The sequence below is a fragment of the Atheta coriaria genome, unplaced genomic scaffold (genome assembly GCF_025399875.1).
Source record: "Atheta coriaria isolate IRGN ID8LTWV9N9 unplaced genomic scaffold, Caltech_Dcor_3.1 hic_scaffold_4_pilon, whole genome shotgun sequence".
NCBI lineage: Eukaryota > Metazoa > Arthropoda > Insecta > Coleoptera > Staphylinidae > Dalotia > Dalotia coriaria.
This window is the reverse complement of record NW_027045446.1, coordinates 655,000-682,842: the sequence shown is the minus strand read 5'-3', so window position 1 is coordinate 682,842 and position 27,843 is coordinate 655,000. Positions and strand designations below refer to the sequence as shown.

The 27,843-nt window shown below is 34.0% G+C and overlaps 1 protein-coding gene across 1 annotated transcript in view; it reads right to left on the bottom strand.

The window, feature by feature from the left end:
• Positions 1-1,270: 1,270 nt before the first annotated feature.
• The window catches only part of LOC135791107 (zwei Ig domain protein zig-8-like), a 35,647-nt gene continuing 9,074 nt past the window's right edge, over positions 1,271-27,843 (bottom strand). The window contains exons 2-5 of the mRNA XM_065301427.1: positions 18,135-18,340; positions 5,585-5,795; positions 2,731-3,027; positions 1,271-1,954 (exon numbers count right to left, since the gene is read on the bottom strand). Coding sequence (XP_065157499.1) covers positions 1,848-1,954; positions 2,731-3,027; positions 5,585-5,795; positions 18,135-18,340 — 821 coding nt within the window. The 3' untranslated portion in view covers positions 1,271-1,847. The remainder of the gene's footprint in view (positions 1,955-2,730; positions 3,028-5,584; positions 5,796-18,134; positions 18,341-27,843) is intronic.

Genomic DNA, 27,843 nt, shown 5'->3' with positions numbered 1-27,843 from the left:
TTGATCATTTTATCATTATGTTTGGCAATATATTATCACTTATTACCTTTTTTCCTTAAATTTTATAAAAAAATGCAAAATTTTTGCGTTTTTGGCAAGAAAACAAATTTTTATGCAAAATTTTTTTAGAAAAAAATAAAATAAATTATTTTTAAAATTTTTTTATAATTATGTTCGGTAATATACTATCTCCTAATAACATTTTTTCTTAAAGTTTATAAAAAATTTCAAATTTTTGTGTTTTTGGCACGAAAACAAATTTTTTCGCATTTTTTTCCGAAAAAAATAAATTTTCTCACTGACCTGATACTGATGATGTTGCTATGTGGAAAAAAATCTCTTTATCGTTGTGCTCGGCACGTGAGAACGACGGCGTGGAAAACAGAAACACAATAACGTCCAGCACTTCGCGTTTTGCCAAAATGCTGTGCAAACATTTCGAGACGGCTTGTTTGCTTTCTATTGCATCGAAGTAAAAAGCGTCGTGCTACACAAAGAAAAGAATAAAATAAAGCGGCGCACATCGGAGCGATCTTTTTATCCGACCTTGCAAATAATACGCATAAATATAAATAGAATAATGAGCTAAATCACAACATTAAGACATTCACAAAGAAACAAGCATACAAAAAGATTTTTTTGCAAAAAAAAAAAACATGAAAATTACACTTGCACCAAATTAAAATATCCTATTAATATTTAAAATATTAATTAAACGAAGTACACTTACCTTTTGTCACTTTTACAATTAATATTGTAATTCACAAACTAAAATTATGAATTTTAATTTTCTATATTGCCGCCGGTAGATTAATTTCGCCGAATCGACAAAACAAAATTAAATTTCACATCCGGAAAACCAAAATTTACATTGTTGTTTACGCCGCGCATAGAAAGCCCTGATAATAACAACATTATACACCTGCATATACTCAGTATTCAGTTATTCGATATTATTATTAATTATAAATAAATTTTACAATCATAACAAACAACACTTTTGTTTGCCACGCTCAACACACTCTTTACACACATATTTTTCCTTTTGTACAAATTTACGTTCATAAAAATATATTATTTAACAACAATCTTAATTAACACAAATTCTCAAAATATTCCAAGAGATATGCGTTGTTATTTACGTCCCTTTACTGATACATATTTTTAAAACAAAATTAGATGTTTTTCCAGAAACCGGAAAACCGGAAGTCGTTTGTTTTTCACCGGTATTATATGTACAAAATGATAACGAAATTAGATGATGACATAATTAGTTATTAAAGTTGTTTATTCATTGATATGTACAACGAGAATTTTCATCAACAAATTTTCACATTCATCCATCAGTGTCACATTTGCACGACGCGTGTATTAATTATACCTTCATCATTTTTATAAACTGTAAATATTATAAACAAAAATAGAATTTAATTCTGTTTGTTGTCATCGTAATTTAACGAATTATTTTTAGATATATTTTTTATTAATATTATTATTATTCTTATACGTTATTATTATTCAAATTTCACTTAGTCTTTAATTCTATTATAATGTAATTTATTTGTTGTTTTGTCCAATGTCTGTGTTTTCACTTGTGTTTTATTCGAAAATAGAAAAAAATCGTTACTTTTACGGATTATTAGCGTGTTAGTGTTATCCTACGTTAGTTTATTGATTAATTAATTTATTAATGCTTTGATATATGTCTTAGTTGTAACATATAAACATGAACTGGTTTGCGAAATGATGAATCCGGTTAAATTTTGTCTTAAGTGGTTAGATTAATCGCCGTTTTATAAAATTTTTATCATTTTGAGTTTTTCACTCGCTGTTTAGAAGTGTTTGTGCTACGTTGTTTGACGTATCAGGAGTAATAGTAGGCTGATGAGGATCAACATGTGTGGTTCTGTCGACCAGCAACCCCTTCCATGATGCATCGCTGCGGGGTGTTCGCCTAAATGGAAAAAATCAATAATTTAGCAAAAATTTTTGGCAACTTGCATAACTCGACAACCGCTGGACCGATTTTCATGATTTTTTTTTATTTTGTTTGTTATAATCTAAAATATAAAAATATCCATAAAAAATATTTAAAAAAATCAAAGGTACAATTTTTTGTGAAATTTTTTTTTTAAATTTGATTTTTCGGTCGACATTATTCAAGTGTATAATAAAATTTTATTGAATATATTTCCAATGAAATATATTGAAATGAACTTGGAATTAAATAAAAATATCCGAGTTGGAAAATGAATTTTTAGTTGTTGCAGTGACAAATATTGAATGTTATTACAACTCTTGACAAAAACAACGAATATATTCGAATATTTAATGGCGTAACAAAGAGGTATTCGTTGTTTCTGTGTCCCAATTGTATCATTTGGTATTTGAGCCGCCCCTTTGGGGTAGAGAGTCTTGCCTCGAAAACATTCATTCTGCCATTTTGTTGGCTTTTGTTGTCTTTGTTGTAAAATAATTATTAGCTCGTTGCGCGTTGCTCGTAATGTGGTTTATTGTCTGTTTGGCATGTTGAAAGCAAGAAAATAACTTTCCGTTTATTTTATTTGCTCATTATGCGATATCAAAGCGAGCAAAGATGAAAAGTACGAAATAGAATTCAAGTAATTGCCTGCTATTGTTCCAAGTCGCAAAAAAGTTTCAACGTTTTCTTCTTTAAATTAATTTAAACTCGCTGCGTTTTTTGTTTTAGTTTTAATTAAAAATGCTCACCGTTGAGGATGTGCACGCGTACATTGTACGCATTGGCGTTGGTGGGCAAGCAGGTGTAAAGCCCGGAATCACCCTGGGCTGCTTTCTGGATGAGCAGGCGGCTGGTGGTTACCGGGCCCTTTTCCGTCACCAGGCTGATACCACCGCGTGGCGAATCGAAATTGATCGCTACCGAATTATGTGACCACATCATCGTCGGCGGTGGTTCGGGGGCGTACTTCACCAGGCACGTCAGATTGATCGTCGAGCCCAAGTTGATGAACAGGTCAGGACCTCCAAGGATTTCTGTTATTGGTTCTAGACACAAAAAAACACAAATTTTACAAACCGGAAAACCGGAAGTGCAAACCGGAAAACCGGAAAATACATGTGCGTGTATAACAAGTTGTCGTCTTAACCACCAGAGTGAATTAATGAACGCCCATTCTCGTAGAATACAGAATGGGACTCCGACGTCCGCATCTAATTCGTTATCCAGTTCTATTCGTCTTGATGACGTTAGGAACCCGGACGTTAACAGAATACCCAATATCTTCAACATACGAGTACAAGCACACACCCGGAAATGTAATTCAAAGTGAAATTTTTATTTTTTTGAAAATACAATTTGATCACTTTGTATATAGTTGCTGACACATTAAGTCTAATACTGGTCCGACATAGAAAATCATTTAACGCGAGCTAATCGAATCCGAACTCAGGAGAGCGTTTCCAACACCATTTGAAAATAGTTGAAAATCGTGTGACGACGACCCGAATGCACTCCGGAAGGATGTGGTGACTCTTTCAGGATTACATTAGAGCACATCCGTGCTCCACCGAATACTCGACCGATAATATCTGCCTGAGATGTTGATTTAACAAAATATAAAAAGTTTAACGCGCTCGTAAAATTTTTGCAAGAATTTTTATTAAAAATTGTTTTTATCTCAAATATAGCAGCAAATAATATCAGGTGCAGAAAAAAGCAAAAAAAAAAGAAGTAGATGTGCCTTACCCAGCGCAAGCTTCAGCTTTATTAGACTTTAGTGGAACGTAACTAATTCAGTTTTAATTATGCTGGAGGCGGCAAGTTTACGGCGCAACTTTTAATTTACGACACCGGAATTTTTCTCGAATCGTCCGCAGGGCGCGAAAACGAAGTGCACCCGCTCTCTTTAATTATGATCTCATAAATAAAAACACATTAAAGCCATTTCCGGAAATATTTTACTTTTATCTGTTTTCTTTTCGAGCAGAAAATTATTACAAGTTTAGATTATGTGGAGGCGCCGGGATTAGCATATATTACATATAGATTTTTAAAGGTGTCGTTTGGATATGATAATTTGTTGTTAAATGATTAATCGCTGGTGGTTAACGAGTCGCATTAATGCATTTTGAAAGTCGAAAAAAAGCCCGGACAAGCTTTCCGCATTAGGTAGACTCGGCGGGAGATAAATCGCGCGCGCGGAAATTTATTTTTCCAAACCGAGTGTTGTGTTTGCCGAGTGCGGTTTTGTTAAGTTACAAATACGCGCGTGCTTTGCGTGGAAGCTTTGCGACACAACGCTAAAAGCTCGCGCTTTGCGAACATATTGCAACCGGAGCCATCGCGCGGAAAATAAACGATGAATCACGCTTAATGAAGAAAAGAAGCGAGAGCAGAGCGCAACGCGAGCACAATGCTTCAATTTATTAATCTTTCGCGTGCGAAAAGCTCAACGCGACCTCCGGACGAATACAAGGCAACAAAAACGTAAACTGTAAACTTAATTGGTAAACTAAACCGGAAAACCGGAAAAAATGGGTTTATTTGTTTCTCCGCTTGATTGCGGCCATATTACCTACAGTGTAAGAGAATAGGGGTGGTTTTATGAGGTTTTCGCCAACGTAGGTGCTTGTTTATGTGTTTTAGTTTATGGAGCTTTAAAGAATTGCAAAAAACAAATATTTCTGCAAAGGATTTTGAAAGAACATACTTCTGCTAACCGGAAACAACGTTTTAAATCAGTGGAAAAACATTTTTTTCCAAAAAACAATTTTTGGGGAAAAAATTGAAAAATTTGCAAAAAAATTCTTTTTTAGGAAAAAATTGTAAAAAAACATATTTTTAGGTTATATTTACTAACCTAAAATAAGAAAATATAAACATATAAATATTTGTCAAATTTTCAACGTTTTTAAAAATAATTTTTTTTTTTGCAAAATTTTTGCGAAAAATTAAAAAAAAAATTGCAAAAAACAAATATTTCTGCAAAGGATTTTAAAGGAAGATATTTTTCTTAACCGGAAATAACGTTTTATATAAGTGGAAAAACATTTTTTGGCAAAAAACAATTTTTGGGAAAAAAAAAGAAAAATTTGAAAAAAAAAAAATATTTTTTGGGAAAAAATTGTAAAAAACATATTTTAGGTTATATTAACTAACCTAAAATAAGAAAATATAAACATATAAATATTTGTCAAATTTTCAACGTTTTTAAAAATAATTTTTTTTTTTTGCAAAATTTTTGCGAAAAATTAAAATAAATTGCAAAAAACAAATATTTCTGCAAATGATTTTAAAGGAAGCCACTTTTCTTAACCGGAAATAACGTTTTAAATAAGTGAAAAAACATTTTTTGCTAAGAAAAAACAATTTTTCGAAAAAAAATAAAAATTTGCAAAAAAAAAATTATTTTTTGGGAAAAAATTGTAAAAAACATATTTTTAGGTTATATTTACTAACCTAGAATAGGAAAATGGTAATTTGAAAAATATTAGTATAATTTTCATCGTTTTTAAAAATGAAAAAAAAAATTTTGCAAAATTTTTAGCAAAATAAAAAAAAAAATTGCAAAAAATACATTTTAAGCAAATATTTTTTACTAACCGACAACAGTCAAATGGACGGGTGTGCCTATCGGTGGCGTCGTGCTAATCTGACACTCGTAAATCCCGGTGTCCTTCCGCTGAGGATAGCGGATGCGCAGCGTCCACTCTTCAGTATGCGGCGAGTGAATCGCTTCAAATCGCTGATCGGAAGTGTAAGTATATCTTCCCACTGTCAGTAAATGAATATCTCGATGCCTCACCCATGAAACCTACAACCAAAATCAAAAACAAAAAAAAAACAGTTAATTACAAGTAAGTAAATTAATTAATCACCGACATCGCAGTACAAACATAACCTTAATTATCCTTTCCAGCATGTTTACGTGCTGGTATTGTTTGTGTTGTTTTACTAATATCATCGACATCATTACGACCTTAGGAATGCTTTTCATTTGATGATAATATATTAAAGCTTGAATACGACGAGTGATTGTTTGGGGGGCGGCTACATCTAGCAAGTCTAGGCACTCAGGTCCTTTGTGGTCACGTCCGGTGCTGTAGCGTTAATTTCACAACCAGCTGAATAATATCCTCAGCTTTGTGAGCTTTCTCCTTCACTCACGCACCGTGTCACTGATTTGCATTCAAATTCGCTCTCTAATTCATTACGTAATGACTAAAATTTGATCAAATTGGATATAAAATTCAACTACCACTCGAGTAAGTGTATATATCGAGTAATTTCCGTATTAAAATTTTACGTCATAATTCGGGCATGAATTGAACTCGCGCGCGATGAAACCACGTTATAAAAGTTTTATTTTATCTCCAGGATATCTCAAGGATAACGCATATCCATTTTATTTTATCGTTCCTGCCATCGAACAAGTCCGTTTTATGATTGCGAATCGTTTAATTAAAGCTCTCTTGCTTTTTTCCGGTTTAATCCTTTTTGTATCCTCTTTTATCCGGCATAACTACCGTTATATAACTAAATGGCTCATCTTGGTGTTGTAGGTTCGTGCTTTTGTTGTATTTATTTATCCTGGCGCGTAAACATGTTATGATTTCATGCCATGTTGTGTCAGACAATGGGCCGTAAAATCTGTTTACGAGATTGTGCAATTTTTCATCATGAGCTTTTATCGATGAGGTTTTTTGATGCACACAAAAAAATTTAAACAAGGATTAATAAACTAAAAATATTTTTTGACGTTTGTGTTTTTTTTTAACAGGAAAAAAACTCAACAAAAAATATTGGTGGATTACTATACATATCTTCCGGTTTTCCGGTTTTCCGGTTTACCGGAAAAGTTAATTATATGGTTTATTTATATTCATAGAGTATTCAAACAACGAAAGTTGATACTTGTCGATGCGGATCGAATGAAAACGTCCAGGATAGTGTTCGATCGGGTTTCAGTCGGAACGCAAAGTTTCGGAAACGCCCAGGAAATTGTAATTTCGGTAATGGTGAAGCTCCACTCTAAAGTTTAATGCCGATGAATGTAACTCCATGTCGAAAGTTAAATGCACAATTGTCATAAATACGGCCGCTCGTCGCAATCGTTAATTAATGTTCAAACTTTAAATGAATGGAAATTAACGCGGCGCGCACTTCGAAAAGCCCGAAAGCTCGCGGTGGTCGTGTTGTGGTCGCTTCTCACTATTTACCCACTGGCAATCAACGGAATGGTGCCCAGGCCGTTAAAAATTCGCAACGATTAATCAGTGTGCAAATAAAGCTCGGCCATAATTTTCCCTGCGATAGTGCGAGAGTAATAAACAAAAAAAATCTACCAAGTACGACAAATTATCTAAAAACACCCAAATTCCACGTTCCCGGTTAAAAATATTCCACTTCCGGTTTTCCGGTTTTGGAAATTTTTTGATTTTTATATATTTTAGGTAGTTAAACTCAACTTTTTTTGCGTCTTTTGGGAATAATAACACTACTCAATGGTTTCGAAGCCCGTGTGAAGGCAATATCTATTCTATTTTGATCTAGTGCCGGCTGTAACAACGCGCGCGTCGCACTTTTATTGTCCCGCGCGCGAATTGCATCGAAGACGAGCGCGCCCGGAATTGCCCCCGAGGGTCCAGTGTTTATAAGTTTTATAAATATAGACGCTGCGCTCGAAGATTGAACAAGATATGGCCGGGACGTGTTTAGCCTGCGTTCCATGCGTATAACAAAAAGCTCCTTCCGGCTTAGAAGAGGCTCTATACTTAAATATTCATGCGAAGGATGAAACCCGCGAGCTTTCAGATAGTTTATCATCTTTTGAAAAAAGTAAAAAAGAAAAAACGATAATCTCTAGAGGAGGAAAAAGAGTTGTGATTGAATAAAAATAAAATAAAACTATATTAAACAAACAAATGACTTTTGACATATTTGCATTAGGTGATTATTCGAAAATTTGTGTTTTTTGCAAAATTTTTTGCTAAAATTCTAAAAAATCACGCTTTTTATACCAAATAAAAACCATCACTTATTTATTTATAACTTGGTTATGATTATTCTACTTTTTTGTAAGTAAAATGACTTAAAACTTTATTTTTGTTAAAAATAATCAAAAAATCAACGTTTTTTTGGCAAAATCAAAAAAATTTTGCTAATTTTTTTGCCAACATGTTCCAAAAACATGATTTTTACACAAAATATAAATTATTCCATATTTATTTATACCTTACCAAATTTTTTAAAATATTTTATAAGTACAATAACTCAAAAACCATTTTTTTGCATTTTTTTTCTAAAAAATTAGGTTTTTTCACTAAAAAATTTCATTTTTTGCCAAAATTTTGTGCAAAAATGTTCCAAAAACCGTTTTTTACACAAAATAAAGACCATCACTTATTTATTTATAACTTGGTTATGATTATTCTACTTTTTTGTAGGTAAAATGACTTACAAACTTTATTTTTGTTAAAAATAATCAAAAATCAACGTATGTTTAGCAAAATCAAAAAAAATTTGCTAATTTTTTTGCCAACATGTTCCAAAAACATGATTTTTACACAAAATATAAATTATTACATATTTATTTATACCTTACCAAATTTTTTAAAATATTTTGTAAGTAAAATAATTCAAAAACCAATTTATGGCATTTTTTTTTCTAAAAAATTAAGTTTTTTCCCAAAATATTTTTTGTCAATATTTTGTGTATTTATCATTTTTTGAAAAAAGTAAAAAAGAAAAAAACGATAATCTCTAGAGGAAGAAAAGAGTTGTGATTGAATAAAAATAAAATAAAACTATATTAAACAAACAAAAGACTTTTGACATATTTGCATTTGGTGATCTCTATTGTATGTGGAAAATGATTTATGTATGCGCTCATTTCCCAAGTGGCTGTTCAACTGTGCGCACTTGTTTCATTTTTGGTGGAGGCGCCTTTTAGTTATTGATTATTCGCGCATTGTTCGTAACAGAAATCAATTTCTAAGAGCTTTTGTTCTATTCTGTTTATTTTTTTTGTTCATAAGAATCCAATGACCAATACAAACGGAATGCAGCAGTACAAAAGAGCTAAAATATTGAAGCGCGAGTTCTCGCTCCGACGTCGACGTGAATTTGCTTCGGAAATTCTCTTCCAATAGATTTGGCGCAATACATTTCGACGATATCTCCTAATATGACTCCATTGCTTATCTGCGTTCGCCGACTAAATGTATCCCGGCAGCGCCAAAAACGCCACATAACCAAACAGAAGTACAAAAGCTTCGCCTTCGACTCGATCGCTGTGTTATTTTTTTCTCTCCGACGCTACATCGCTAAACATTCTAAAACTATTCAATAAAACCAAAAGAAAACTTGCGGGTAGTAATCATTGAATGTATATTGACGTGGAAATATAAAATTTCTGCGGTTGGGAATTTTTCACTAGCAAATTTTCGCTGCGCAAAGTCGAGATAAATTGCGATAATAAATTTCATGCGGACATAATATTTATCTGACATGGAATATCATAGTATAATATTTTACTTTACAAGTATTTTTTTTTACAATTTCATCAGCGGTTTTTATTTTTGCAGCAAAAATAATGAACTTTTCGTTGTTTCTAAAACATGTTTTGTAACTTTACTCACGTATTTATTTAGAAACAGCGGCCGGAAAAAATAAACACAAGAAACTTTTCTGTTTTATAATGTACGTACATTTGTCGTCTCGCAACTTGTTCTTGTTTCAATGATGCGGAATGTGTACGGATGTTATGCGTGTTGCGTGTCGTTGCAAAAGATGAACAATGAAAGTAGCCTCGGATGCCAATATCTTTTCAGTTCTCAGCGCGACTAGCACGAGTAGCGATAACAATAAAAGTGGAAAACTTTTATTTCCAACATTGTATGTGTGTGTGCAGGTTTTTGTTTTTCTTCTGTTTGCTGAGATGGCAGCGATGCGCAGTTATGGCGTGTCTCGATGACTGTTGACACAACTTATGTGCGCAATTTTAGATGTTCGAAGAGGATCGACTAGATGGGCGGTTTTGAGATCGTTTCAGGAGCTTTTTTAACAACCCACGGCACGGGGGAGAAATGGGTCGGAAAACCTGGTCAATATTGTAGCCAGTTTTATAAGTAAAATAACTTTTAAAGTTAGTTTTATGTGGAAATTATTCAAAAATTTGCTTTTTTTGCAAAAAATTTGATAAAACGTTCCAAAAACACGTTTTTTTACACAAAATAAAAACAATCATTTGTTTATTTATAACTTGGTTATGATTATTCTACTTTTTTTGTAGGTAAAATGACTTAAAAACTTTATTTTTGTTAAAAATAATCAAAAATCAACGATTTTTGTGCAAAATCAAAAAAATGTTGCTAAATTTTTGGCCAACATGTTCCAAAAACATGTTTTTTTACACAAAATAAAAATTATTACTTATTTATTAATACCTTACCAATTTTTTGAAAATATTTTATAAGTAAAATAACTCAGAAACCATTTTTTTGCAATTTTTTTCTAAAAAATTAAGTTTTTTCCCAAAAAAATTTAATTTTTTGCCAAAATATTGTGCAAAAATGTTTCAAAAACACGTTTTTTACACAAAATAGAAACCATCACTTATTTATTTACAACTTGGTTATGATTATTCTACTCTTTTGTAAGTAAAATGACTTAAAAACTTTATTTTTGTTAAAAACGTTATTTTGACAAAATCAAAAAAATTTTGCTAAATTTTGGGCCAAAATGTTCCAAAAACATGATTTTTACACAAAATATAAATTACTACATATTTATTTATACCTTGCCAATTTTTGAAAAATATTTTATAAGTAAAATAACTCAAAAACCAATTTTTTGCAATTTTTTTCAAATAATTAAGTTTTTTCCCAAAATATTTAATTTTTTGCAAAATTTTTACGAAAATACTCCAAAAACACGTTTAATGTACAAAATAAAATTTGTCTCATATTTATTTATAACCTACTAATATATTTCAACATTTAATATTAAACTTTTTCCCAAAAGAAACAAAAAAACAAAAATATCTTTCCAAGATTGGCTTGAACGAATCTCTCCTATCAGACTAAGTGATAAACGGTTTATATTGAATGCGCAGACGAAGAATTTATGTCAATACAAAGTCGTAAAGCGTAACAATAAAAAATTGCGAGCAAGCGCACGGATGGAAAGCTCTCGCAACACTTTACACGCCCACAGCGCGCAGGTTGAAGACGCGCATCCTTCTCGTGTCGTATATTTAAGATTATGTAAAAGCACCATGGAAAATAACTCGATATCTCACTCGGCTCGATCCCAACACGCCGTCGTAAACTGCCATCCTCGCAGATACAAGTTGTTACACTAAAATAACACCGCGCATTTGTACGAGCCCGGCGCCTCCACTCATCTCAACCAATGTAAAAAATGTCAAGATTTAACAACACCATTAAAAAGACTCTCTTGTTATGTAATTTATTGTGACAGTATTTTCATCACAATTTCGGTTCTCTTTCATTTTCTTCGGGTCCATTATTAGCTCCTCATGTTTCCGCAATTTGCGCTTAAACCTAAACCTGTTGAATTGTAATAAGCAGAATTTTCCTTTCGCTGATTAAATGAATAAATTACGGTGGCGGCGAGGACCAGGACCAGAGGAAAAGTTTTCTTGTTTTCTTTGCAACATCTCATCGGCGTTAATTAGATTAAAGCACGCAGCAGGAGAGCTAATGCTTCTCGACAAAGTGAACATTGTCCATTAAATTAATCGAATGCATTAAAACAAAAATATTATACGCAACAGAAATTTCGTATGCACGATTCATCGTTAACGAGATTAATCCGGCGCGTTAAATATGCTTCCGGAGTTGAAGTTAAGTATAACCTAAGCCGTGCGCTCAAAGTCGTGCGAGGATTAACAGCTTTCAGCGTGTCGTGAAAAAGGAGAAAAATCCTAACCGTGAAATAGTGTCACGCGTCGCCGTTTTAATACAGTCGGCGGCGTTTTTTATCACTTTATGCATTATGTAGATTCTTCGATGTGTGTGTGTGTGCGGAGTAGCTAATTTAAACAGGTTTTCTTTTTGTCCGTTTGTTGCAGTCGCGCGAAGAAAAAGTGGAACGCTGAGAGAAAATAAGTTGAGGTTGGAGATGTCGCCCGGGACGCGCGCGGCCAACTTTTCAAAAGGACGGCGAGTTTTAAATTATGTGCATTTATTATTCATAATTTTATAAACACGCCGCGGCACGCTGGCGAAAAGCGCTGAGAGAGGAAGTTCGTTGTCCCTGCGGTGGAACTGATAAAGGGAAATAATAAATTTCCACCTGGGAGCCATCGCTACTTTTCGACCTCTCGTTTCTTTATATTTTCATTTTCTCCACGCGAGATAATAAAAAATTGCGTGAAATATGACTTTATGATCGTGATTAATTCGTTACGCGTATTGTAAGCCGCAATTCTCAACACCTTCTTCGTTTCATCGTCGGCTGAATTATTCAAAAATTTGAATAACTCAAGAATTTGATTAAAAATGAATGGAAGTGTTGGTTTCAATTAAATTTTTGATGAGGGATTAAGTTAAGCAAACATTCAATTAATTTTTAATTAAATTTTTTATATTTTTTTATGATTTTTATAATTTTTTAGCTAAAAATTTATTTTTTTGCAAAAACTTAATTTTTTTTAATTTAGTTTTTGCCATCGTTAATAATATATCAAAATATTTTTATATTTACGACCGAAATTTTTGCGAAAATAATTTTTTTGCAATTTTTAAAGAAAAAAATTTCCAAAAACAAATTTTTTGCAATTTTTAAAGAAAAAATGGTTGCTTGTAAAGTAGGTTTACGATCGAGATGTTTACGTGATAACGTCTTATTGGTGATATAAGTTTTTTTTGTTGCAATTGTTGTAACACTTCACTTGCACTTCACATTTTGTTTTACTGTTAAACATTCAACGAAAACTTAACCGCACGAGAAAATCTCCATTCGTTTGTATGCCGCTAGAGTGAGAGAGACGGAAGATCGGTCAACTCACTCGAACGCTATGCCTGCCTCCGCTCGTGTGGATTCCGCGTGTCAAGTTTCACGGAATGACTGGCAGCGCTCGAGATGAGACGGGAGATCGGTCCGACTCTCTCTCGTTATAACGAGAGGGGGGTATACCTGCGATCGGCCTTGGGAGGCCTCGTGACACAAGTTTCAGAACATGTCACCCGACTAAAACGATTTTAAAGACGTCAAAATCTATAATTAATTATCAACCAGTAATAATTTTTAAAATGTACATTTACCTGAAACTCTATAACTTGATCAAACATTCAATTAATTTTTAATTAAAATTTTTATATTTTTTTATGATTTTTATAATTTTTTTTGCAAAAAATTAGATTTTTTTGGGGAAAAAAATTATTTTCCTGATAATAATTTTTTTTTAGCCCAAATTTACTTTTTTTTATCTACGTTGTACTATTCTTTATAATCTAGCAAAATTTTCTTGCATCTAAAACCAAAAAAATAACCCAAACATTTGCTTTTTGCAATTTTAAAAGAAAAAACTTCCCAAAATTAATTTTTTGCTTTTTTTTCCCAAAAACCAAATAATTTATTATCAGCAAGTAATAATTTTCTAAATTTACATTCACCTGAAACTCTATAACTTGATCAAACACTCAATTAATTTTTAATTAATTTTTTCTGCTTTTTTGCAAAAAATTTGAAGACTTTGGATGCAGGTGCTGCTTGCGGCTTGAGAATATTAAGCAAACGCCGCGCCTATCATACTGCCAGCCGAAACTTTTATGAGAGTTTAGGATACAGGGGAATTGGAACAGGCAGCTCGCCCGCAATTAATAGCCCTACACGTAATGGCCAACGAAGCTGTGCTACCCACCAGCCGCCGAATTTTAGATGGCCTCGAGGTGGCTACAAGACGCCCGACGCGAAAGAATATCATTTTCATGGCGTGGAAATATTATCTAGCCGGATGTGTGCAAACATGTGAATTTCCTCACTGATGGTTTTGATTATCATATCAACGTATTCCTACATTCCAACGGAAAATATTGATTTTTTTTTTGCTAAATTTTTTGCAAAAAATAAAATTTTTCAAATTTTCATCAATTTTTTGCTGATTTTTAGTTTCTAAGGTGATAAAAATAACAATTTCATTAATTTGTTTGTCATATCAGCAAATTTAAACATTATAACAAAAAATATATTTTTTTCTAAATTTTTTTTTGCAAAAAATATTTTTTTTCAAATTTTCATTTATTTTTTGCTCATTTCTGGATTTTCCGGTTTTAAAAAATAAAAACTTAATTAATTTCATTATTATATCAACAAATTACCACTTTTCCACAAAATTATTAATTTTTTTCTAAATTTTTTGCAAAAAATAATTTTTTTTCAATTTTTCATTTATTTTTTGTTAATTTTTGATTTTTAAGATGTTAAAAAATAAAAACATAAATAATTTCATTATTATATCAACAAATTACAACTTTTCCACAGAATTATTAATTTTTTTTCTAAATTTTTAACAAAAAATAATTTTTTTTCTAATTTTTTGGAAAAAAAATTAATTTTTTCCATTTTTTCATCTAATTTTTTGCTGCTCTAGGTTTCTTAGGTGTTAAAATATGAAAGTTAATATAAGTAATGTAATAGTGCGGTTGGAATCAACGACGCCCGACAATTCGAGTGGGCGGCAAGCAAGAAAAGAAAACGCAACGACGTAAAAAACTCGGTATTAACGACGTGCTTTCGTCCGAAAATCCAATAAAGCGAACTCGACTTTTAGCGTCTCGGCTCTTACGACCTAATACAAAAGAGGAAACGCCAGGCTGGCCAACAAAGCAACAAGGAAACAACAATATCACTGCGCCGAACACTGCAAGAAAGACAGTGTGAGTGAAACTCGACGAAAATCAAAAAAATGCTATGCTTAGACGACATCAAGACATCCGCTTAAATTAATATGACAAAACTGACATCTGGGGATATAAACATAGAAATATCATCAATCCAATCGTCAAAATATTGCTTTCTGGTAAAATTAGTTCATAATGATCAAAACAACAACATTAGTCATATAAAAATATATTTTTCCAAAAACATGGGCATAAAAATAATGTGTGATTGTAGCTGGGTGATTTTTGGCGTTTAAAGCGTTGAAATTCGTTGTTGAGCATCATTGACTCGCCTCTGGGCGAAAGCGGCATTAAGACGACTTTAATATATTGGATACGCTCGCCAGCGTGAAAGCGTAGGTCTTTATCAGCGCCATTATCAGCGTTAGATGGAATTAACCCAGGAGCAACCTCGGTACGTTTATTAACAAGTGCGCAATTCCTCCAAAGTTTTTAGAGCTTTTCTTGACTTGGTATAAAATAAAGATTTTTATATTGACCACAAACAAGAAAAACCCAGTACAATATAAGAGCTATTATAGGGCGGGGCATAAAATTCTCCAAATTGGAAATTATTTGTTGAAAACAAAATTTGTTTTTTAAAAAACTTTTAAACTGTGTGGTTTTAGGTTAATTAAAAATATTTTTTGTTGAAAAAGTAGGAAAAACTTCATTCAAAACTTCGAGCTATTTTGGGCGGGGCTTAAAATTCTTTGAATTTGAATATTTTATAGAAAACAAAAAATTTATTTCTCAAAACTTCAAATTTTGGTTTTGACGTTGATTTGTAATAATTTTTGATGAAAAAGTAGGAAAAACGTTTTATTTGAACTCAGAGCTATTAATGGGCGGAGCTTAAAAATGTTTTGAATTGGAATATTTTATCGAAAAAAACAAAAATTGATTTTCAAAAATCTTCAAATTTTGATTTTATCGTTGTTCTAAAAATAATTATTAATCAAAAATTGAAAAAAAAGGCGTATTTGAATTTAGAGCTATTTTTGGAGCGGCTTAAAAATTTTCAAAACCACAATATTATAGCAAAAAGTGAGTTTTATGAAAAAAAAATTCGGGACTTAAAATATATTATAAATTTTTATTTTATGGCAAAAGTAAAATATTTTATATACTGTTTAATAAATTCCAAAAGGTTTTACAACACTTGAAGAGATATGGTAATGATTGCTGGGTGGAAGCAAGATGGATTCTTGGACTTAGTGCCGGACCATCGTCTCATAACGCCCGGCTATTCGTTCGCGTCGTCCTTCGCCCTTCGAAATAAGTTAGGATTTTCGATTTCCGCAATGATTATTTGGCACACAGCCAAATGGAAACCAAACCCGCAATTCCCCGAAGCTTTTTGCAAAAAATAAAAATTCTACAAAAACCTTCTTTGCAACCTTTGTAAGATATTAATTACATTATTGTTTGTTGTTTGTTATTTTTCGATTAATTTCATTATCGGGAAGAATTGAAGATGAAAGGAGTTGTTGTTTCTTGGGAAAACTTTTTAATGCACATATATTTTGCCAACACGGATATTATGTTACAGTTTGGCCCCTTCCGCGCCGTTATCGTGACAGTTTTGAATGATTAGTACCGGCGGCTCCTTTATCCGGCGAGAAACGGAAAAATACGCGAGTGGAGCCGCTTAGAGACGGTTATGAACAAAGTCCGACACGTACGTAACCCAGTTTTCGGCCGCCATCACGACACGCTTCAATCTCTTTCGCTAATTACGAGTTTCGGCGGCGGCGGTGGCGGCGCTCGCGTGTTTTACCGCACGCGAAAACAAATTATTACACGCCGCTTGACGCTTTGGCGTTTTCCAGTTTCCCACGCGCTCGTTCGTGTTAATTAAAACCCTCTTTCATTCGCATTCTTCTCGATGGCTATTCAAAACATCAAAAAAGCACACGCACACTAAATCACTAATGTTTTACACACAGAGCATGTTTGCTTGCTTAGCTATTCATGGGCGGGGCACAAAATGTTTCATAACGCAATAATTTTTAAATAAAAAGGAATTAAAATGAAAATAACTTTTAAAAATGTAAAAAAATTGATAAAAAGTCATTTTTATATATTTTTTGTAATAAAAATGCTATAAATATTCAGAGCTATTTTTGGGCGGGGCTTACATTGCATTATTGTTTAATATTTTTTCAAAAAACTAATTTTATAACAAAAAAACATTAAAAACGTTTCTAAAAATCGATTAAAATTGATTTCTACAAAAAATATTTAAAAAATAGTTATATAATTTAAGAGCTATTAATAGGCGGGGCTTAAATAAAGTTCTGTTTAATTTATAAGTCCTTGCAGTGAATGTTTGCGTACTTTTTTATTTTTTCTGTGCAAAATACGAATGTTTAATTGAAAAACACTGAAATATATTGTCGAAGCCGTAATGCGAAACTAATTTCTTCTGAAATAAATTACGCCCTCTGTTGAAAAAGCGCATCTCATTTGCGCGTCCCATACACGAATCGCATAAAATAAATCCTATTAAAAGTTGTTGGGGAAATTGTCCGCGCTCGGCGGCGCTAAGCACCGCGCCGCGTTTGAATGCAACGATGCAGTTTAATTTTCAGTCCGGTATTCTAATTAACGACCGGAATAAAAAAAGGGTTTTACTACAACCCGTGCAAAAAAAAAACTAAAAAGCGAAAAGCGTAGAAAGGGGTAATTTTCGCCAGGCGAGGAAAAAAACTTTTCATCGTCAAGTACGCATTGAGCACGAAATTTTTACCATTCTATTGAATTTTTAATTAAAATATTAAAGTGCTTTCATTATGGGCGTGGTTATTGAGAGCTATTAATAGGCGGTGCTAAAATGTAATTTTGATGAATTTTTATTTTTGTTGATGGAGTTTTGGTGAATATAGATCAAAGTGATTGTCGTAGATCACAAACGGCGTCATTATCAATGCCCAATTTCTGTCAGAACAAAAAGTGGCCCTACAGCCCTTAGTTACTTAGGACCCGTGCTGAATAATTAATTACACGCCCGTCGCCGCACACTTTTATCGCCTGTTAATTGCGACCGAATGAATTTCAGCATCCCTTTTGCCCTTGGGTGATGAAACCTGCTGTAAGTGACATCCTGCAGCCAAGTCATGCGTCGAAACCTTCAAAATTGTCAATATTCCCCGGCGCTAAGGGTTGTATGGTCGAATTTCCTCTTTCAGTTTTTTTACGATCGGATTTTTTTTATATTTAATAATAAAAAGCTCGCTGCGTACCGTTCGGTTGCCGAGATTCTTCACTCGGCAGTGCAGCATTACGGTTTTCCCAACGAGGCCGGTGATATTTGAATTTATGCTCGTGTCGAAATATGGTCCCGTCCCGGGGGTCGGCCACTCCTGCAGGAAGTCTCGGAACTTCTTCGAGGCGAGGCTGACGCTGCCGACGCTCGCGGCGGGCGCGTCGTGCGCCCCGGCGCCTGCTCCTGCAAAAGACAAACATTTCGTCATAATTTAATCATCTTTCTAGTTCTTGCAGTGTTCATCCCTCAAGTCTACAACCCCTGTATTTACTTTGGGGCCTCGTTATCTCAAGGGGTGACTCGCGCATTATTTCAGTTTATTTTTCAAAATTATTATACTAACAAAACGCAAAAAGGGTCAAAAATGGCGTCAGATTATCTCATAGAGAATTTGACGTGGATTAAAAGTGTTTCATCTCTTATCTCTTTTAGTAAACGAGATATTTGCAATTAAAAAAATTGTCAAAAATTGAAAAATGTCACTTTTTAGCACTTTTAGTTGCGTTTTTCGACGTTTTCCTGTAGGAAATACAATTATTTTATATTTTTACTTGATTAAGAATTTTCCAATCTTTCTTAATCAGCAATTCGTTGGTCGCTATCGCTCTTAATTTAAGAGATATTAATTATTGAAAATCGTCGAAAAAAAGTATCAAGCACCCCCCATTGGTAATTTTTTTCTTAAGAATGAAAATTTTATCTCTCAGATTTCAGTTTTATCTAAGCTGTCTTATAGAGAATAGAACGCTGATTAAGACGCTGCGATCAGATCCTATTTATCTCTTTTAGTTCACGAGATATTCGCGTTTGAAAAAAATTGCCAAAAATTGAAAAATGTCACTTTTTAGCACTTTCAGTTGCGTTTTTCGACCATTTCCTGTCGGAAATACAATTATTTTATATTTTTATCTGATAGAGAATCTTCCAATCTTTCATAATCAACAATTCGTTGGTAGCTATCTCTTTTAATTTAAGAGATATTAATTATTGAAAATCGTCGAAAAAAAGTATCAAGCACCCCCCATTGGCAATTTTTTTCTTAAGAATGAAAATTTTATTTCACCGATTGCTGTTTTATCTATCCTATCTTATAGAGAATAATTCGCTGATTAAGACGCTGCGATCAGATCCTATTTATCTCTTTTAGTTTACGAGATATTCGCGTTTGAAAAAAATTGCCAAAAATTGAAAAATGTCACTTTTTAGCACTTTCAGTTGCGTTTTTCGACCTTTTCCTGTAGGAAATATAATTATTTTATATTTTTATCTGATTAAGAGTTTTCCAATCTTTCATAATCAGCAATTCGTTGGTAGCTATCTCTTTTAATTTAATAGGTATTAATTATTGAAAATCGTCGAGAAAAAGTATCAAGCTTGCCGCCAGCGAATTTTTTCCTTAAGAATGAAAATTTTATCTGTCAGATTTCCGTTTTAACTATCTATCTTATAAGAGAATAGTCCGCTGATTAGGGCAACGCGACAGATCCTATTTATCTCTTTTAGTTTACGAGATATTCGCGTTTTGAAAAAATGACTAAAAGATTGAAAAATGTCACTTTTAGCGCTGATCGCATTTTCGACCTTTTCCTGTGGGAAAAACAATTATTCTATATTTGGCTATCTGATTAGAATTTTCAATCTTTCATAATCAGCTATTCGTTTGGTGGCTATCTCTTTGGTTTAGGAAGTATTGGTGTGAAAATCGTCGAAAAAGTATCAAGCACCCCCTTGGCAATTTTTCTTAAAATTAAAATTTCATCTCAGATTTCCGTTTAACTAGCCTATCTTATAGAGAATAATTAACATTAAGACGCTGCGATCAGATCCAAATTATCTCTTTTGGTTTACGAGATATTCAAAATTGAAAATAGGTAAAAATTGAAACACTTTCTGGCACATTTAGTCGCGTTTTTACGATATATAATTGTCTTATAGAGATTGTTTTGGCAGATTAAGTCTTTGGTGTTTGTCTCTATTGCTTTTGGTTTACGGGATAATCGTTATCAAAGTTCAGTAAAAATTGCGTCTCATTTTGGCATATTTGAGAGCTATTAATAGGCGGGGCTTAAACGTTCATACTTTTTGCTGCAAGTTTAAACATAGCTAGATTGATGTGATGTGCTTGATGTGTGCATGCGTTTGGGTCGTGAAAAACACGGAGCTTTCACCAGAGCAGCTCCAAACAATGCCGCGCCGTTGCAGAATTAAGATGAATGGCGGAGGGGATTTGCCGCGCGCTGCTGCCAAACGCGAATTAACATCTTCGTCACTTTCTTGGTTCTGGTGTGCGCGAATTTAAAATTCAGATTCCGCGGTGTACTGTTAAGCGCATTACCTCTTTGTGTACATTGTCCTGCTGCCAATTTTACTCCGCTTTGTGGACGTTTTACGCAAGACCCAAAAGCGCACCGCTTTCATCACACACCCACAACAAAAAAATAAACATTTGATTAGCTTCATATCCCTAAGTATTGTTAATAAATAGCATTTAACATAAATATTTTTATTTCTATTCTAAGAATAAAATAAGATTATTTCTCGTATTTAAATAGAGCTTTTTTCTCGGAAATATTTAAAAGCTTTATTAAGCCCTGGCAAACATAATAACGATCAGGAATCGTAGTGAGGTGGAAAAATAGGGCGCAGAGTTGCTGCGTTGGCGTAAGAGTCACAGGAAAAAATGAGAAAAGCTCAAGCATCCAATTTCAAGCTTTTCTTTGGTACGCAAAAAGTACATTCAAGCAAAAATATCAAAATTTTATCAAAAATCGCGTACCTTACCTTATTAATTTTGCTCCGCCCATATAAGTGAAGTGCGGTTAAATTGCCGCCATTAGGGTAAAATAACATATCCTTAACCGATGATAATCATCAACCAGATGAGATTTATTCAATGTTTCGGTGCTGATCTTCTATGAGTTGAAACTAACCACCGTTTCTGTTTGAGCAAGATATATTCAACATGAATTCAATATCTTGGACAGCATCCCCTATTCAGAAATCAGCCCTTTCAGCGTAAAGGGCATTGTCCGAGCGCTTTGTTTCGACGTTTCCATTTCAACACTTTAGACTTTAGGGGACGGCCAATTGTCAAGTATAAACCTAATACACCCATAGGGGTATTAAATCTAATAAGGGTAGTTTTCACCCTTATAATTTTTTTATTTCAAACCAAAAAAAATTAAAATCATAAATTTATTTATTTTACTTCTTTTCCTGCAAATTATATTAACGCAATTGTTCAGTCAATGTTTCGTACGTGTGGCGGGAGAGAAATAGGGGTTGGGTATTGAATGAAGCGACATCCGGGTTTTGGTCTCGCTCGTAAATGGTTGGCGAGCGTGATTTCTCCGGGGAATAACAATGATGCTCACGTACGTCAGATTACCGCAAAACATTATGACGCCCGGAATGCAGTTCCTTGTCGTATGTTTGTGTATGCGTGTGAGTTGCCGCCCCCGCAGCAAATGTGCCAACGACAGGAAGCTGCGCGCATCGATGCAAAAATGCGCGGGCGACATCGACGGCATGCTCGTAATAACAAACGGCCAAACATCCCCGACGTACGAATTGCTGTATAGAAAGCTACACCGAAACTTCAACTTCCGGTGAAGCGATACTATACAAATTGTTGTGTAACTTCGCCTCACGCGGATGTGTTTTAAAGTAAGCTTTTGGAAATTACTATAGAAGGTAAAGAAAATGTTAAACCGGAAAACCGGAAGTGTGTTTAATTATGTCCAGAATATGTTTTTAGGTGTGGGGAGTGAATATGAGTAAAACCGGAAAACCGGAAAATTGGAATTTTATTTCAACAATTGGTGTATATTTTCGAGTGTAACTAGTGTGTGAACGTCGACGCTTTGACTAATGTCCGTTCTTGTCGACGAACACCCGACATGTCGCCCGCCGCGCGAAGCAATTTTACATTCGGTAACGAGCTTTATACGAGTGACTATATCGTTTGGAGCACATGTAATGAAATTTCGAAACAAAAACCCGTCGACGAGGAATTCTGCTCTTTGTCCCAGAAAACATCCCTGTGCCACAACTACCGCACACGACCATCAGCGAAAATATTAATTCCACGCTTGGTCAAAAATAAATTAAAAAAGGAGGAAAAAAATCTTGGAAGTTTTTTGCCGAGTGTTGAAATGGTGTTTTTTCAGTTGTCGTACACCGCATAATCGAATTCCTTTCAAATCCATATTCCAATCGCCGGTTGATCGTAATCCGCGACGCCTTCGACCGTTTTTTGACTGACATCATAATGGGTAAATACTGAATAGCGCTGGAAATGCAAAATGGTCGGAATCTAAGAAGCGCTCGCACAATGCTCCCAATAAACTTAAATTTCCAACACGTCTGCAATTTTCGCCCAAAGCACCACGGGCGAAACACCGCCGAGTTTTGTGAATTTCTGTCGATTTATCTATATCTACATTTCAATAGCGCACACTACATTGTACACCATGTTCATTGTATGCAACAGTTTAGGTTTAAATAAACCGTCCGATTGAATCAATAAATTTCGAAAACTGCAATAAAATTCAACGCTACACAATTTATGCATGTACTTTGTTATGGACAAATTATAAATACATTATTTACGTTCTGCACGGGATATTTTCAAGGGCGAAATTAATAAGTTTACTTTTCGTTGAAATTGCCAGACAAACAAATCTAGTTTAGATAATTGATTTTGATTTTTTTGTGATAAGTTTGCTATTTGATTAATTGGTAGTAGTTTGAAAACTCGAACCAAAACTTAGTTTCCAGTTTCTATGACGTGTGAAGTTACCTTAACTTAAAATACGTTAACATAACCTAATCGACATAATCTTTAAATCTATAAACCATCAAGCATCATATTCATTTTAAAATAATTTTTTATAATTTCAAATATAAACTTTATTTTTTACTTTCAACCCTTATTTAACACCCTTAAAATAATTTTATCTGAATAAAAAATAGCCTATGTTATTTTTATAACTATAAACTATATTATTGCAAGTTTTTATAAAAATCGGTTAAATAGTTTAGGCGTGAATGAGTAACAAACATACATTTTGTCGTTTTACAAGCTAACACTGCTCCTATACGTGATTTTTATGCTGAAACTTTGATTATGCAATGCATACGTGTGTGGAATCATTTGCATATTCGTTTTTCAGTCGCCTTAATTGCAACGAATATGAACAAGTAAAATGCGTGACTGGTGACTTTATCCACCACGCATATGACGAACTAAATTGATGTGTTTATTTCGTTAGAGCAAAAAATACACCACCCCACGGGTCTAAAAGGGCGGAAAATATGACTGGGTGGTATTTTCTTCGGGTTTACCATTAGCGCTGCCGGATTGTGCCGGGTGCCGGGTGGGAAACACGTAACTCATGCATCTAATTACTTAATGGACGTGTATTAATCATTTAATCGAGCAAATAACATAAATTAACTGAACATTAATCATAAAATTAGTAAAGCTTCATTATCCGGCACAAAAATGTCAAAAATAATCGAAAAATAAACGTGTGTGTAATAATTTTTATTATTCTTGAATTTTGAGTTTATTTTTTACTTTGAACCCTTATTTTACACCCTTAAAATGATTTCTTTCGTCGGATAAAAAGTAGCCTATGTTATTTTCATACTTATAAACTATAATTATTCAAAATTTTATCAAATTTGGTTGAGTAGTTTAGGCGTGAATGAGAAACAAACATACATTTAGCCGTTTTACCAAATTGTATGTATAAAATTATATTTTCCAACAAACAGGATGTTTACCCGCTTATAAAATATTGTGCTACTTTTCTTTTAGAATATGATTTTCCTTCATGATTTGTTTTAATTGTGTTTATTTTGTTTGCTTTGTATGTGTACTTTCCTGAGAGGGTAGCGCGAAAAAAAGGGAAAATCGATACACACGCGCCCCGCCGTGTGCAAGAGACTGTTTTGTAAGTCTAATTGAACGCGCTGAATAATTCATTACACGTTGCGCAATAATACACAATCTCATATTTACTTTAATTTATTAAAAATTTCAATACCCACTTTTAAAATTAATTAAATCGCGTAATGCTGCAACGTGGCGTGGGTTGTTTTCTTTTTTATCTCTGCTCATGTATGTGTGTATTATATTTTGGTTCTTGTTTAAATGTTGTATTTGTTGACAGTTGACGCGCGTGTAAATAAAATCCCGCAGCGCATAATGAAGGACGGGCTGTGCGAAAACTCGGAAAATATTTCGTAACGCAAGCTAACGACTGTTTTTGCGCAAATTCCGCCCTTTTTCGATGTTACGCTTGGCTTGAGAAAATTATTTTTAAATATACACATTGTTTAACTAGAAATATTGAATTCCGGAAAACCGGAAAACCGGAAACCCAAACCGGAAAATTATATTTTTAGATGTTTTATTAAGTTTTGAATATTATTGTTTTTTTTTTGTATTTTTTTTTTTGTTGCGCATGCGTAATGCGTTAATGGGCGGAGCATAATAGTAAAGATTATATAATTCGTATTGATTTTTCATGTATATAAAAATAATTCAGTGGGCTAATCGCCATTTAATGACATAATGGCTTTTTGACAATGCAAATTTGTTTGGAAGTAAAAGCTAACTGTATATCGAATTTTTCTGTAATCCTGAAGGATTTTTATGTCGCTGTGCATTCAGGTGCGGCGCGTAATGTGTAATTTGCGGATTTTCCCAACTACACTACGACAAATTCAAAAATTTCCAGCTGACACATTTCATAATACTCATGTGTGTGCAGTTTTTAATTAAAATAAAGATAACCGTGTCAGTTTTGGAAATTTTTTACAATTTTCAAGTCGTTTTGGCGGATGAATAATGGATGTGTATACGCAATTATCTAAAAGCAAAAAAATGGGCTCGCGCCGCCACACAGGGTTGAATATCCGCTGTGAAAGGGGTGGAACTCGACGCGTTGTGCTCTTTTAGCGCTCGCGAAGATTAACCGCCGATACACGCGTACTACCATGCGAATCAAATTATCTTTGTTATTAATTAACGCCACCGACGTGCGATATACGCGTGCGAATCGTGACGTGTTTGTGAACGAGCAAATATTACGCTTCCGGATGTGTGCTGTTTTTTTTCTCGTGTCGAATACATTACGTGCACAATAACATCGTATTATTATCATTATTACGCATTATCATGCTGGGTGCGGTCGTATACAATTTTTAATAACTTAAAAACTCAATTTTCATACATTAATCCATCAAGTTGTGCAATTTACTTCGCCTTATGGAGATTTAACATAGGGAATATTCGCGCATGCGCAGTAAAATTTTGGGCGTGGTACCCAGGCATAAGAATTAATTTTCTTGCATTTTAATTAAAATTTTTCTCATGAGAAAATAAATAATTTCAAGTCATATTAAATGCTCTTAAATAAAATTTGCAATTTTTTCCGTCTTATGGTGAATTAACATAGGGAATATTCGCGCATGCCCAGTAAAAATATGGGCGTGGTACCCGTGCTTAAATAAATGTGTTTCTTGAGGTTTTAATCAAAATTTTTCTCATGGATGCATAAATAATTTCCAGTCATATTAAATGCTACTTAATAAAAGAAATAAAAGTTTAATTAATGTCAACAGCAACATTTCACTTTGGCTTCGAAAGAGGATTTTATTTATTTATTACAAATTGTGATCTGATGTGACATGAACGGACGCACTTTATCAAATGAAAACGAAGAGCACTAGAACATCTCGAATAAAAGCAGTGGAGGCGGCAGCGGCGGCAAAAACACTCGACGTGCTCCTTTTGATTTATCTAATAGAGCGTGCGAAAGTTGGACACGATGGACTTACACTGGCGCGCCCCTGTGTTCGTCGAAAAGATTTTTGTAAATGGAGCGACAATATTTCTCCACGGCGGCGGCGTACATCTACAGAGTTTTTCCACCTCACATCTGTTTTCCTTCTTGCGTGAGCGCCGACCGATTCTGACCTGCGTGGACTATCCACGTATTTTCCCAGGCGTTTATTTAACCCCTCATGGTGAATTTTTTGAGCTTTTGTGTTTTAGTGGTGTGCAAAGAGTACAAATGGAATGGAAAGTCCACGCTTGGTGCATTTTCCTCACTCTGGACGCGTTTTTCACATGATTTTCCACCGGGGAGCAAAAAAATTCGCACCATGTTTACATTTCTAACTATAAAATATAAAATCCGGCAAACCGGAAAACCGGAAGTAAACAGCAAATTATTGATAAATTGCTTCCGTAAATAATTCACACTAAAAATATCAATATTTGACTTACATTTTGCACCATTTTGTGAAAATATTCCACTACAGCTATCAGATGAACAGTAAAATTGATTAAAAAAATGTTAAATGGAGCTTCAGATTCGAATTCCACGTGCGTTTCGTATTTTCCATTCCGACCCTCGTTTTTGGACGTGCGCGCCGGTTCTCCATGTTTATCAATTCTCGGATTCTTCGCAGCGCGAATTTTTCACGATTCATGTTTCGATACAAATCAATGACTCGTAAAAATAGATACAAATTTCCGATAAGATATCTCATATCGGATAACGTAACAAATCGCTTGGCCCACGGGGATGAAAAATAAATGATCCAAAAAAGGTTCCAAAGTAGATTTGTTTGAAAACTACGTCGGAAAAGTCAAACAAGAAAAAATGTCATCCATTTTTCCGGTCTGGAGGGACATTTTAAAGGGATTAATTTCTGGGCAAACATAAATTATGCCCCGCCTGGGTAAATATTAGACGCGGAAATTGAATAAATGTTTAATGTGCACGAGGGATGAAGAGGGATGATCCACCCCGGTATCAATGTCATAGAGATGCTTGTTTATTCAAAGGGTTGAGTGGGTATTTTTTTAATTGGATGAAACTAAACCTCAGCCAACTACTTTTCGAGTGTTTGAGAGTTTGAGGTTAACCAAGAAGTGCGAATAAATATTAATACAGTCTTGTTGGTTTGAAGTCGCCGGGTGTAATTACTCTCTGCCGCCGCTTGAGCAAATACCACCTCCGACTGTTTGGGGGGGTTGTGTCTACAAGTCTGATGCAAAGCTCAGTTCATACAAAATCTGGTTCGCAGTTAGCACAAGACCAGATGAATGCGGTGATGCAGCACCGGAAACAACGAGCGCCACCTTTGTTACGAATAAAGCTCCGGAGCACCGGAGCACCTTTGTTTGATTGCTGTCGAAGTGCAATTTACTCAAGCTTTCAAGCTTAGAGCACATGCTAATTATTGCTACAATGAGAGCTTTCATCAAGCTACGACCACCAAAGATGTTTGATTAGTAAATGAATGGATTTTAATGCAGTTGGTGATAATTAATAATTTTATCCGTTTTTCCGGGTTCATTTCCGGTTTTCCGGTTTCATTTTAAAATGCGGTATTGTGTTGTGTTTAATAAAAAACATCCATAGCGAAAGTTTGCGCGCGACTTCCGGTCTAGATCTACATGCAAATATATTATTAAATATACTAGCGCGCCGACGGCTTTGCCGGAGATTGTATGAATATTCACCAGCTTTAGTGGGCGCTTTATTAAACTTTCTGAATAAAAATTTATGCGACCGCACAAGTGCGCAGCGGCGGCGGTTTTCCGCAGTCTAGTGTGCTAGCTGCAAGGTGCGCGCATTCATTTTTGATACGCAACTTGATAC